This window comes from Bidens hawaiensis, unplaced genomic scaffold, assembly GCF_021521415.1.
Source record: "Bidens hawaiensis isolate Kalapana, Puna unplaced genomic scaffold, B.hawaiensis_p1.1 tig00063408_1, whole genome shotgun sequence".
Lineage (NCBI taxonomy): Eukaryota > Viridiplantae > Streptophyta > Magnoliopsida > Asterales > Asteraceae > Bidens > Bidens hawaiensis.
In genome coordinates this window covers 75,628-90,450 of record NW_027506533.1, presented here as the reverse complement: position 1 = coordinate 90,450, position 14,823 = coordinate 75,628, and the positions used below count along the sequence as shown (strand labels likewise).

Genomic DNA, 14,823 nt, shown 5'->3' with positions numbered 1-14,823 from the left:
AAGCCTATGTAAAATAGTTTAAAACATTTCATCAAACAAAATCGCTTAGGTGTGCATGCTAGCCCAAAACTTAAAAAGATTTAAACGGGGCATCAAGAACTCACCTGAAATCGATCGAACACCTGCAACGAGCTAGGAAACCCTTAAGTGCACACTCACAAGTAAGGGCCTGTAAATAGTACACAACGCGTTACTAAACTAGACCGTAAGAACACTCATGCCTAATGGGCCGTTCAAGCCCAACACTTTAGCCCAAGGCCCAACACTTCGGCCCAAGGCCCAACAACTTGGCCCAAGGCCCAACAACTTGGCCAAAGGCCCAACACTTGGCCCAAGGCCCAACCCACACCCAATTACTTTACCTCAGCCCCAAAAACCTTTCAACTAACCAAATCCACCGGTTAAGCCTAAAACGAACTTATCGATTAATAACGAGTAAAACGTGTAGATTTTAGCATGAGAATATGCATTTAATTACATAGGATAACCTTTGAAATAAATTATTAAATTTTTACCAGACTTTAATAAATGTCTTAGGTTTATAAAAATATTTTTATTATATTTTTCTATTAGACACAAAAATTGTAAAAATTCCTCCAACACAGCAAGGTACGTGCAGTTATTTCAGTGCGCAACAAAATGGTTTTATTTTTTAAAATTCATTACGGAACCAAATTAAACGATTCCAATTGGGTTTGGTTTCTAACTCAAAATAATAACTTCCAGAAGTGGAACCAACCAATTTGGACCTGTCGAAAAAAGGTTATGACTTCGGGAAGACAGACCAGAATCCGTCATCCCGCATCAGCTTTGACATTCGATTTTATAAATTCATAAAAACCATTCAAATCTCGTCCAAAAATTACGTATTATACCTTTATGGAAACAAGACTCAAAGTAAAACATCATGGAATCAAGAATCGATCAAAAACAATGGATTAACATCGCGTTACAGACCCTACAATAAACATATACGAATCTGTCAGCAAACTGTTATCATCAAAACTCAATCTTAACGACCAATAAGCGCGTTAATATGATCAATTAAGGGGGAAAAGACATGGGGAATCATAAAACCAACCTTGAATTGAAGTTTTTACGGTTGAAACACGGCTGCACAGAAGAAAATCGCCAGGGGGGGCTGTTCTTCGGCCGATCGCAGCTGGTAGGAGTTAGGGTTAGGGTTTGTTTTGTTTTATGATATAAAAACAAAAGTTACATCCAAGTCCCCCCAAATTGAAGTGTAAGGCAAAATGGAAGGAAAGTTAAATGGTTTAACGTACCGAGATGACGCAAAGGCTTCCGAGAAACGTCGGATAAATCCCGAGAATTATACATACTCTACAAGCTTTAATTCTTGAAACCGGAATTAACGGGCGTTACAATTTTGGGCTAGCATGCACACCTAAGCGAATTTGCTTGATGAAATGTTTAAAATTATTTTGAATGGGCTTACTTGTATAGGGTAGGCCTTGAGATGATATTATCGTATGTATGTATGTATTATTGTATGGCCAATATTTTGGCGATGTTAGTAGTCGTTATCGACTACGGATGTTACGTATGCCTACTTTTTGTTTGCATACGTTGGATGAGATGTTACGTGTTTGGGTTGTACGTTTGCTCGACCCTAATGTTATTACTTGGATGTTATATTTATATATATATATATATATATAGGGATGTACTTATAAAGATGTTTATATATATGTATGTATATATATATATATAAGGATGATTATTTATTGATGATGATGGCCTAACTGATGTATCCCTTTTATATTTTAAAACCTTTGGAATGACTATTATGATTATTATTATCGATGTTATTTATTAAAACTTGAACTCACTCAGCTCAAGCTGACTTTGTGTGCATGTTAGTGTGAGTTTCAGGTTAGAAGAAGGATGCCGTATCGCTTGAACGTGCACGAAGCTACTTGAGCGGTAAAGGGCATACGTGGATGGAAGATTTCAATATTAAACATTTATTTTAAAAAAAGTCTTATCAAATATATTTGAATTGGTTTTGAGCATAACTCCCGGGTTTTGGGAAATTATTTTATTACTTATGGTTTTCCGCTGAACTATTCTCTGAATTGGTTGTTTTTATGAAATGAATGGTTTTCAAGTTTAAGTATTTTTATAAGTATGATGGATGAATACCAACTGTAGGATTCCCGGGATTCGGTGTCTTACAATTGGCAACAAAAATCTTTTACTGAACATGAATACTAGTCGTAACAACCGTGATCCTTCACAACGGGAATACTCATCTAAACGAATTACGTTGTGCAAACCTATAAATTCTTGTGGCACTAAAAGAATAAATGTGTTACTAAAAGGAATCAAAGAAATAAAATCTGTTATCAATACTAGAAATTGATCAGCACATATGTGATAGATAACGATTGTACAAATTCAGGAACAAGAGGCAACCAACCGTATGACTTAGACAAAACATAAAACCCTTTTATTAAAACATTTTCGTCCCAGGAATGAGATCTAAAAATTAGAACACTAAATCGAGGAATCGAAAACAAAACGTACGGATCAACTAGAATGCAAAAACCGTTCTAACAATTTGGTTCAACTAATGCTATGGTTAGTATTACAGAAGTAGAGATCTTAGTTAATCCAATTAGCCATTTAACTTTTGAAAATACCGTGACGCTAGCTGGGGGTAGCTTTGAATTCGATCAAGAAAGGTGTGTTGAGAGTACCGGAAAATCATCTAGTACAGAACAAACTAGTCACGAAAAGGATACAACAGCTATAACAATCTAAACGTGCGCACCTTACAACTCAAAATAATAAGACAATCAACTATAGTTCAGAATTAAACATATACAATGAACCTTTGCCAAAGAGTATGTCGAACAAAGATATGTCATAAAAGCGGGAAGATTGGACACTACGATGTAGCTGTGAAACCATTATGAACATTGTAAACTGATCATCCCTCACATCCTATGACAAACCATCAGGCTTACTATGAGTGTAACAGTACGAAACGCTCCAAAAAGAATTGTCCCCGATTAAACCAAGAAAAAGCATCGACGTCTAACTCGGCTAGAGGCCGCATTTAGCGATTGGATCAGCTAGAACAAGACAAGACTTAATTGTGGTGAAAGAATACATTCGTAATTTCTGACTAATATGCTTCAGTTTTGTTTGATATAGATCCCTATACTATAGAACTCGCTACCGGTAAACCTATAACTGTTAACCAATTATTCCAAAATTGTCCTTTTATCCTAAACAACCAACGATTCTCATGGAATTTCTCCTGGTAAAATTAAAAAGTTTCAATGTAAATGCCAGTATGGGCGAATTAATTGGGTATAAAGCACATATCATTTGTAAGAAAGAAATAGTTAAAATTCCCTTATCAGGTAATGAAATGATTACGGTACAAGGAGAAAAGTCTGGCACTATATTATTCCTCGTGTCCCATCTCGATATGTTAAAATGTTTACACCAAGAATGTATGGCATTTCTGGAAAGCGTAACCGTAAGAACCTCGACGAAAAATATATAGGAAATATCCCTGTAACACGTAAATACTTATATGTCCTTCTTGATGAACCACCCGGATTACCACCGACTCAACACATGGAATTCCATATGGACCTAATCTGGGAAGCAACTCCTATTACCCAGGGCACTTTATCATCTGGCACTCTTCAAAATATAAGAATTAATTACCCAACTACAAGAATTAGTAGACAAAGGTTTCATAAGTCCTAGCTATCATCACTGGGGAGCACCGGTGTTAAATTGGTAAAGTAGAAGGTGAAAGCTTAGGATGTGCGTTGATTACTGTAGAATACAAAAATTGATATCAAAAACCAATATCCTCTCCCATAATTAGGCGACTGGTCCAATCAACTCCAAGGAGCGAATTACTTCTTGAAAATCAATCTCCGATCTAGCTATCTTCAAGTTAAAATCCATAAGGAAGATGTTTCTAAAACAGCGTTTCGAGCTCGGTATGATCTGTATTAAACCTTAGTTATGCCCTTCAGACCGATTAATGCACCCACAGTTTTCATGGCTCACCCGAATTGAGTTTGTAAACCATACCACGACAAATTCATTATAACGTTAGTAATGATCTCTTGATATATTCGAAAACCGTGGAGGAACATGAACAACAATTATGATCAATCTTGGAGGTGTTGAGGTAGGAGGAGTTGTATACCAAGTTTTCCAAGTATGAATTCTAGCTACAAGGAATACGATTCTTAAAACATGTTAACAGTGGACACAGAATTCACATACACCGAGCAAAACTGGTAAGTACCAGAGTCACCAAGAGAAATTCGCCAAATTTTGGGATTAGCTGGGTATTACCGGCATCGTATTGAAAATTTTCCAGTATAGCCCAACTCTTAATCCTCTTAACCCAAAGAGACCGAAGTTATGATTGGAAAAACAAAACTTTTTCAATTGCTGAAACAGAAACTATGTTCAAACCCGATGCTAAGTCTCCTGGAAGAGACTGATGATCTTGTAATCTATTGGGATACATTCCAAAAAGGGTTAGAGTACGTACTAATGCAGAAAGACAAGGTTACGATATACGCTTCCTAATGATCACGAGAAGAATTATACTATCTTTGACCCGGAGTATGGGACAATTACTTTTACACCTAAGTCATGGGAATACTATTTATATGCCTTTAAATGCACAATTTACATGAATCACAAAAGCTTATGACCTGCAATTGAACTGTCAAAACTCAATACGGGGTAAGGAAGACGAGTAGAGTCATGGAACAATAGTAATTGAGAAAAATCGATGCCTTAAGATGAAGGGATAAAGTTAAACATTGGAAAGTGCGGGTAATTGAAACGATTGTTTAGACAAACATTATCAGGCATATTCATATCACCTAAAAGAAAACCTTAAGAGCATAACATTTGGGAAACAAAATCTTGTACGGGGAGGATAAGAACTTTGGAAAGGAAAAACCCAATGAAATTCTATACCTCCAACAAACCGAGTCTAGATTCTAACTTCTGGTAAACTATGTGACCAGATCATGGACAAAGCACATATGTCCAAAGATTCTATTCATCCAGGTGCCGACAAGATGTACAAAGATTTAAAGGAATATTATTGATGGTCCGAATGTATGAGTCGTGTTAGCATTAAGGTAGAATATCAAAGGCCCTCGGTAATGTTACAATCACTGGAAACACCCAGTGGAAGAGAGAACAGAGTACTATGAGTCTCGTAACACTTTTTCATAAATCATCCCGGGAACACAATGTAGTTCGAGTCCTAATTGACCAGCTAACTTAAATTACACATTTCTTTCCCGAATTATAATAACTACATAGCTGAAAGGCTCGCCTACCATTATATGCTTATCTATTTCGATTACCTCATATTAAGATAATCAGTTCACCTATTCATTTCTGTCAAACTTAAGAAACCGAATTGGTTTAAGCACGGCCTGCCATTCCTAAATAAATAATCAATCTGGACGAACTATACAAGCATTGGGAGAATTGCATTGCACCTGTATATTAAATCTTGAAGGAAATAAAGGCCAACATTTTCCATTGGCCTAATCCTCGTATTCTAATAATTACCATAGTATTATACGAGCAACACTATAACTAGTACGATACGAGCAAGAATATAAACTGTCACCTTAATAGACTAAAAGTTAGCAACACTCAAATGCAAAATCCAATTTGATTCCGGATACCAGAGATAAAACTCGTAAAATTCAAAAACAAACTGAACGCCACCTAAGACTGACCAAAGAACTATACCAATGTATTTAGTAGCTTGCTAACCTTTGGAAGGTATTACTTGAGTTGAGGAAATTGATATGTTAACATTAACATACATAGAACGGTACCAAGTTACCTCAAAGCAAACAGGTGCTATATTGACGAGGCAGAGATAGTACATTTGGAAACTCACACATAAATAAATTTTGTAAAGAACCCATATAAATAATAGACATGAAGGCAAACAGTTACGACTCAACAAAATTTCAATGGTCAAAGTTCGGTAAAATGCCTTAACGGGGAATTATATACATTGAAAAGAAAACAAATATTCATGATTGTTCCTAAGAAACTTTTAACTAGTATATTGAATTTCAGGGATGAAATTTCTTAACGGGGGGAAAATGTGACATTCGTGACAAAACCGGTTACACCTCAAGATTTACAAATCGAATAAGTGTTTAACCGCTTATTGCGTAACGAACGAACGGATAACCGAACGGGTCTGGTTATGACCCAGATATCTCGGGGGGCCATCTATAAGTGATATACGTTTAATATAAGCTAACATATTAATATTATGGCCTTAGTTCGATAGCAAACAAGTTGAACAAAAACATGCTCGTTTAACTACCCGCTATAGATTTAAACGCAAAAGATAGTTACAAACTAAGCATTGTATCATCCGTTAAGCCGAAAAAGACTTAACAAACACTTAATTGAAATGTTTTAAGCAATCCGTGAAAATATTTTCGAATTTTATAAACGTATACTATGTTTTATAAATTTATACAAAAATAGCCGAAAAACACTCGTTTTCGCACTGCTTGACGTACCTGATATATTTTTCGCGTCAAAAACCGAACCCGAAATAAATTTGAAATTGGGCTTTTGCATCTAGGCTTGCAAATTCATATTATTGGGCCAAAATGGGCCCAATATATGTTCTGATCGTAAAAAAAGGAAAACCCCCCATGTGGGTTTCCTTTATATTATTAATACCTCAAAGACATTTTGTGACATAAAAACCCAGCCAACTTCTGGAGTTTTCATTGTGTTTCAACAACCCTTCAAAGAATTTAAGGTATTAGATTTATTTTAATTAATTTTGTACATGTTTAATCTCGTTTAATTTCATATAAACATAGTTTGATTACCAAAAATCATTCCTAACAATGCAAAAACCTTAAAAATGATACAAAAACATATTTTAATCATACACATGGTTAGGAATCATAATCATACTTTTTTTTGCCATAAAAACGGATTAGAGGTTTTAACGACGTTTTTACGGTTCAAAAGTTCGGTTTTATACCCAAGCCGAAACCCTAAGTTATGGGGCTGTTATGTTGATGAAACTTGCTTGATTTGTGATATAGGACCTGTATCTAGCTTTCATAGGAGGAAAAGAACCCGAAAACTTGATTAGAAAGGCAAAATCGAACCGAAACCGCTAAGGTAATACTGAAACACTCGATTACGGGCTGTTTAGGATTCGATTGTTATGTGCATATTGTTAGGTTATAAAATTTTGCAGGGACATCAGGGACCATATAATTGAGTCCCTGTTCAAATTTGGTAATTTTTCGACCATCCAAAAATATTTGGCGAATTTATTACCGAATTGGGGCGTTTATTTGGGAGAAATAGTTAAAATGATTGAAAAATTATGAAACTTTTTGGGAAACTCAGATTTGGTATATTTTGATCACACATGAAATTTGGGAGCGTTTGAAAAAGCCTAAGTAGATTTTGGGCAATTGCGTTTATTTAAATTTTCATAGTCATTTTTTGCTCGGAAATGATATTTGGCAAGATTGTTAGAGCTTGGGATTTTTCCAGGTTGTTTTAGTACATATTCTGATCACTCAGAAACTCTGGTGGAATTTTTGGAGATTGTTTGGTATAAACGGATGATTTTCGGGCTAACTATAGCATATAAAATGAATTTTTATAAAATAATAAATCATTAAATAATTCCAGCAATATTTTTATAAAAATCTACATATTTTAATTGATAAGTGGCTAAATTTTCATAACTTAAGGATTAACTGATAATTAACTGTGCTAATTTAAAGTTAAACAAATTCAATTGTGATAAAAACCGACGAGTTCGTGATTAACGAATCTGTTGGAATATCAGAACACCAAGAGTGATCAAAAATCATATTTTGGATTAATTAAGTAAAAACGAACTTTTTATGAGAAAACCGAACAATTTGGATAGATTGTGCGCGTTCTTCTCAAATCAAACTGAATAAACGGAAACGAGCCCCGTAGTGAATCCAGAACCCCAATATGTGATCTTTCTTTATAGCTTAATCATTTTATCGACCAACATATTTACCCAAACTTACATCCCCATAACTGTTTTCAGAACGCATAAACGAACAACTTAGCCCAGCTGGGAAAATGAGGAAACTGAGCAACGTTCGGTTTTAAGTATTAGACATTGAACAACATCACAATCTAAGCCTATCGACACTTTCTGTGCATAGCAGCTATACCCAGATTAGATACACAGCCCAGTTTAGTATTGAGATTATAATAATATTAAAATATTAATATTATTATAATATTAATTATAGGGACCAGTGATTACAAGTCAAGCAAAACAGGAACTGTCGCGCTACTAAATACTGACTAAATATTGAGTTTCATGACCCCACTTTTAAACTGCTTTTACGAACTTTTGGGGTGAAAAACATGTTGATACATATCAATATATATTCTAAACTGTTTGATGATGGGAATTATCAAAGTACTAACACACGAAAGTCCCCACGAACATAGTGATTAACTTCGAGCCGGTGGCTTGTGAATAGTAATATTGGTTTGACAAACCCAGGCGGGGCCAGCACGGTTTGCTGAGACATTATCCTGTTTGCAGATGACCATAATTATACAAACACGCTATGTAGTGTTAGACATAGCTACTCGGGACATGTTGTGGGCGGAAAGGGGGCCACAGTGGTTGATTGAGCGTGGGAAATGGATGCACGCAGCACAGATAGTCAAGGGTTCACTGTAGCTTAGCATAATTACATCATAAACAAACAAACAAACGGAATTGTGAACGTACATGCATACATACTTGCGTATTTACAAACTGTGATTGTTGTACGCATAAATGATTTCTTGAAACTTGTGAAACTCACCAACTATTTGTAGTTGACCCTCTTTAACATGTTTTTCAGGGACTGGATTGGATTAGAAAGTCAATGTGCTACGTGTTTGACTTGCGATCAATGCTAGGTGAAGTGATGCAAGTGTGCTAATAGGAAATAAAGCCGCTTAACGGGCTGGATTTAGTTTGTATCACCTAGTTATAAATGAAGTTAGATCAATGTAAAATATTGTAAAGTAGTTTGTATTGTTCTTTATAAACAATGTGGTTGATATCAGAGGTGTCTGTTACATTTCCGTTTTACGCTTCCCCAAATCGCTTAACGGGATGTGACAGTCGCGTACGTAATGTACGATAAGATATGATTATACTATTGTACAATAACCCAACCCTATATATACACACACACACACACACACTAGCTTTAGAGCCCGTGTCACACACGGGATTATCCAAATTATAAAATAACAAGTAAAGCAAATAATTAGATAACGAATATGAAAAAATATATTACATCTATGCTTGTATCTATACTATGTGTACATAAATTAATTTTATTTATATCACAAATGATTTTTTTAAATAAACTTAATGAGAAAATGCATATGCAGAAATGTACCCGAGAACGCTCTTTCTGTTGAAAATTTCATTCTCAGCGTCATACATATATAATTGAAAGAATTTTGGTTATTAACCAATTTCAGGAATATGACCTCTCATACAATAGAAGTTCTAACCATTCAGCCTAAATACAAAATAAGTGTTATCTTTATTGATATGTTTATCAATTTCCCACACATCGAAGGAAAAGAGAACATTAAATTATAATGACGGATGTTCTTCATGAACTATGTTTTTCTGAGCTACACCATGAAAAAGATTTTGATAAGTTTCAGGGAGCTTCTCGACTTTGTCATAATAACAACATAAAAAAATAACATATTAACTCATTCAATTTTGTGAATATTTTACTTCATTTGAACATAGTTTTGCATGACTTACTTTCCATATAACGTTCTGATTACTATTGAAGAAAAAGCTAATGCTCAAATAAATATTTCAAACTTGATAAAAGATAGAAACATTGAGAGGTCTGGGGTGGCATGTCGAAATGTTCGCAATATTTTCTTAAATTTTAATGGTCAAGGGAAAAATAGTCAATTTGCCAAATCCCGAACCTTTTGATTATTTCCAAAAAGGAAAATTAGAAATAAATAATCCCACCTTTTGTGTATTGCCTGATAATAATCTCACCTTTAAAAATCACTACCAATGGTCCCACCTTTCAACTATTTTTGTCACAATGGTCCTTCATTAAAAAAATGCTTAACGTCGTTAAGTTTTTTCCTAGTTTCAAATCGATATTTTAGGGCTTTTAACCGGAAGAAGGATACGAGTCGACCGATGTAAAACTTATCTCGAAATGTTGATCCAAACGACGAAACAATGTTTTAATTCGGGTGCTTGAATTTCCAATTAACAAAAATCAAATCATTTGAATCACCGTTTCGAGATAAGTTTTACATCAGTCAACTCATATCGTTCTTCCAATCAAAAGCCCTAAAACATCGGTTTGAAACTAGAGAAAAAACATAACGACGTTAAGTATTTTTTAACGGGAGACCAGTGAGACAAAAATAGTTAAAAGGTGGGACCGTTTGTAGTGATTTTTAAAGGTGGGATTATTATTGGCCAATACACAAAAGGTGGGATTATTTATTTCCAATTTTCCTTTCCGAAAATGCCCTTAAAAATAATTTTGAAACCCGAATCATGTTTAAAATTTTAACTTTCATCCGTTAGGCATTTTCAAGTCAACACTTTGAACCCGTAACAAATTTGATGATAAATCTACATGTACCAAACAATCTATTAACCAACTTTTGACCCATAAAAATCAAATTTAAGACAAAAAAACTCGGAACAATGCTTGATAAAAATGCTAAGAAATTAAATATGATAAACTTTGTTATGCCTGAAAGTGATTGGTATATACTATCATTATATTTTAACACATATATAGTTTACTAAATTAACCGACAAATAAATGGATAGATTTAAAGCATAGATTTATAATTTATAAATTTATATGACAATTTACAATAACAATAACAATAATAATAGATAAATTGACTGGTTATAAAAAAATAGGTCGACTTTTAAGCATATATTTATAATTTAATGATTAAAAAAATAACTTTGTAAAATGAAAGCATATTCGAGTTTTGTTTTTCTTTACAATCTCCTACAATATACATAGTACAATATGTTAATGATAACATTTAAAATTATATTATTTTCAATCTTTGACAAACATGGTTTGTTGTTGCTTTTTGGATTTCACCAAGTATTTTGCAATATATAGTAAAACAATATGTTAATATTTATTTTTATAAATATATATATATATATATATATATATATATATATATACATATATATAATATAATATAAATATAGTATAAAGGAAAGTGAATAATTATTGATCTATTACATATATTAAAGTTAATTAAGATCTTAGTTTTGGAGGGAAAATAATTGTGAGAATTAACCAAAAGATAACAAGTGTCAACAATTATTTTACTTTATTAGAACAGGTTTATATATATATATATATATATATATAAAGGGGAGTGTTATCCTAAAAACAAGTAGTTTTCTAGGAAGGCTAGAAATAAATCATAACCATTAGATCATGTTAATCAATGGTTAAGATTTAAAATTACCAAAACCCGACATAGTTTCCTAAAATTACTCTTTCACCATTATAACCGACATAGTTTTCTAGAATTGTTCTTTCACCATAATTTGTAATGCCAAATGTCAAAAATCTATTGGTTCTTACCATTTCTAGAAAATCCCTTATTTTTATTTGAACCCTTTTCTATACACACACACACACACATTAGGTATTGGCCCCGTGTTACCAGGGTTTATTTAGGTTTTTGTTTTTAATCATTTTGCTATTTTATTTTTTGTACTGATTTGTTTTATTTCGTTTTGATTTAGTACAGTTAGTTTGTAATATCCATTATATTTTAATGTTTGACCTATTTCAATTGTGATGCGTAGTTTTTTTAGATTTTAAACAAACAAACATAAACGAACACGAACAGCTCGTTTCAGCAAGATTAAGCATGCTTCAGTACTTAATCAGCTTGTTTATCAGTAGTTTAGCACGTTTCAGCGTATCAAACAGCACGTTTCAGCAGCTTTGGCACGTTAAACAGCTCGTTTATCAGTAGTTCAGTACGCTTCAGCGCCTTTAACAGCTTGTTTCCGCATGTTTTACACTGGTTTCAGCACTAAAATAGGAGATTTCAACACATTTACAGCAGTTCAACACTTAAACAGCGCGTTTAAGTATGGTCAACAGCAGATTTCACTTCGTTTTAGCAAATTCAGCACATTTTGGCTTATTAAAACAGTAAAAATCAACAACTTGTTCTTCCGTAACCGCCGTTTCATCTCTTTGAACATTATCAATATCTTCTGCAACAACTTGCTCTTGTGTAAGTACCATTTCTTCTTCTTCTTCCTTAAGAAAAAGATAAATAAGAGGCAGCTCACTCACTCTCACTCTTATATAATTTTATTATTGTAGGGCAATTTCAACCTTTCTTGCTTAGCTGATACTGTGTATATTAATCATCATCATCATCTTAAACGAACTTCTGGATGTTTATAACTTCAGATAACTTGTTCCAATCCAACGACTCCAAGGCGTTCGGAGCCAAGAACGTGGCCCCCACACCAAATGCCACAACGAGGAGCATCGTAGCTTTGGCGCACCTCCATTCGCGCGACTATCTCAATAACACCTTACAGGATATTGAGTTAGGCACCATATAAAAATATTAGATGCTTCATTGGATAGCTCAGGCATCCCTGCAATTGCAAAATAAATAAATAAATAATAAATAAAATCAAGAAATTAACTTTTATATCTTCTTCAATTTGTAAGATTAATTATCTATTAAATAAGTGTACCTTCTCCATAAGCACTTAAAGAAATATTAATAATTTGTTGATAGACTTGTTTCATGGCTTTGCTTCCTGCAGGGGTAGCAGCAAGTGCCACCTTTTTTAATGTAGGATACACCGCTTCAAATCTTTCTGTTGCTTGTACGATAATAATCCTGTGAATAAAACAATTTGAATATATATAATGCCTCGTAACTGACCAATATAGCCTTACAGAAGTCCCACCTTGAGACGAGCTGATGATGAAGGGAATGTGGTACTCAATAGCAAGTCGAGCACTGATGGTGGCACTAAACGCGCACCCTTTCGCACAGCACCGTTCACTAAGATAGTTTGAGCCTTTGGGCAGAGAGTATCCAATAAACACAAAAAATAAATAAATAAATGGGTTAAACGTTGCCAATCGTTTATTCAAATGCTTACAATGTTCTAAATAGTTTTAATGAAAAGAAAGTATCTTATGATTCCAACAATTTACTTTTTTGTAATCATATTTTATACAGTGAGATAGTAAAAAAAAAAAAGAAAAGAAAAAAAGAAACCTTTCAACTATTTGTGGATTAGATCCTGATTTGGTCCCAACAATAGGCAATATCAAACGGGACCACAAGTGCAACCCGACCGCCAGGTCCCCTTGAGAAGCCTGCACGTTTAAACTCTTTTAAAAAAAAATCTTGTTTGCTCATAAACAGTTAAAGGTACCGAGCCAACTCACTTCTTTTACCATCCACACAATCACTGGAAGCTTGTTTTGTGCATTTTGCTTTAACGTTTCGTTTAGATTTTGCAGTATGGTAATTAACGCATCAGGTTTCTTTCGTAACAGCAGATTTGATTTGATTCTTGGAAGTTGGTTGAGAAGGCTTCTTGTTCTTCTTCAACCTCCATAACGTAAAACCCTAAGCCTAATTTTCTTTCACTTTTCTATATACAATGAGAGGTTTTACCCGTTTTCTAATCTGGGTACCGAGACTCGTGGATAGTACCCAAGACCCGCGAATTTTTAAAGGGTGAATGAATGAAAAACCAGTATTCATTCATGAATGGAGTAATTCATGGGCGGATTCACCATGTAATTGGGTGGTTGGAATCACCCGAGTTTCGAAATAATAACGTATTGGTATATAGAAAATAACATAGTGAACCACCTTGTAAATTAGAAAGCAACCAACACAACATGAATATAAGTTACTGGTCTAGTGGATAAACCTCTGAGTTGGTTAATTGAAGGTCAAATGTTCAAATCCGTTTTACACTATTTTTTTATTATTATTTTTTTTTCATCTGCAACTTTTAGGGTTTCATAAAGCAAAATTTTTAAACTAAGATACAATTACAAACGCCATTCTCTGCCTCTCTCCCCACTCCACCATGATTATACAGGCGCCACACCTCCTTCCTCCGGTACTCCGGCATCCGGCCGAACAATCGTATTTATATTACATAACAACTTCAAAAGATGAAGACTCGTAGGGAATACCTATAAGTATTTTTTAATGCATAAAAACCATTGTATTTATATTATGAGTTTTTAATTTCGAATGATTTATCGTATTTTTATTATGTAATGAACCGATCCGAACTATCGAACCGACCCGAAATATTTATATCCGACTCTATGGAATTTAAGCATCTAAAAGTAGTGCACTACCTAAAAAAATTCCTGTATCCGTCAATAATCTGGTGGCACAAGAGGGTGGGAATGTAACGTGAGGGCTTTAAATGCAAACAATTATATATAAAGATAGATATATCTTTGCCTTTACACACACACACACACACACACACACACACATATATATATAGGGTAAGGTTAAAATGAAAACCCATTTGAGTTGTGAAAACCCGCGAAAACCCTATGTAACATCGTTTTTTTTATTTTTATTTTTTGTTACATGTAATATATGTTGTAACATTTAATACAAAACATCGAAACATTAAAAAAAATGTTTTGCTATTTTTTA

General features: G+C 33.9%; 1 protein-coding gene across 1 annotated transcript; it reads right to left on the bottom strand.

Annotated features, from left to right (window-relative positions):
- Window positions 1-12,257: 12,257 nt before the first annotated feature.
- On the bottom strand, window positions 12,258-14,232 carry LOC143618100 (uncharacterized). Its single transcript, XM_077090426.1, has 6 exons — window positions 14,197-14,232; window positions 13,575-13,622; window positions 13,402-13,502; window positions 12,866-13,014; window positions 12,702-12,763; window positions 12,258-12,413 (listed from the first exon to the last, which is right to left on the bottom strand). Exons 1-6 carry the CDS (start codon window positions 14,230-14,232, stop codon window positions 12,258-12,260), a joined length of 552 nt encoding a protein of 183 aa, XP_076946541.1.
- Between the last annotated feature and the right edge of the window lie 591 nt (window positions 14,233-14,823).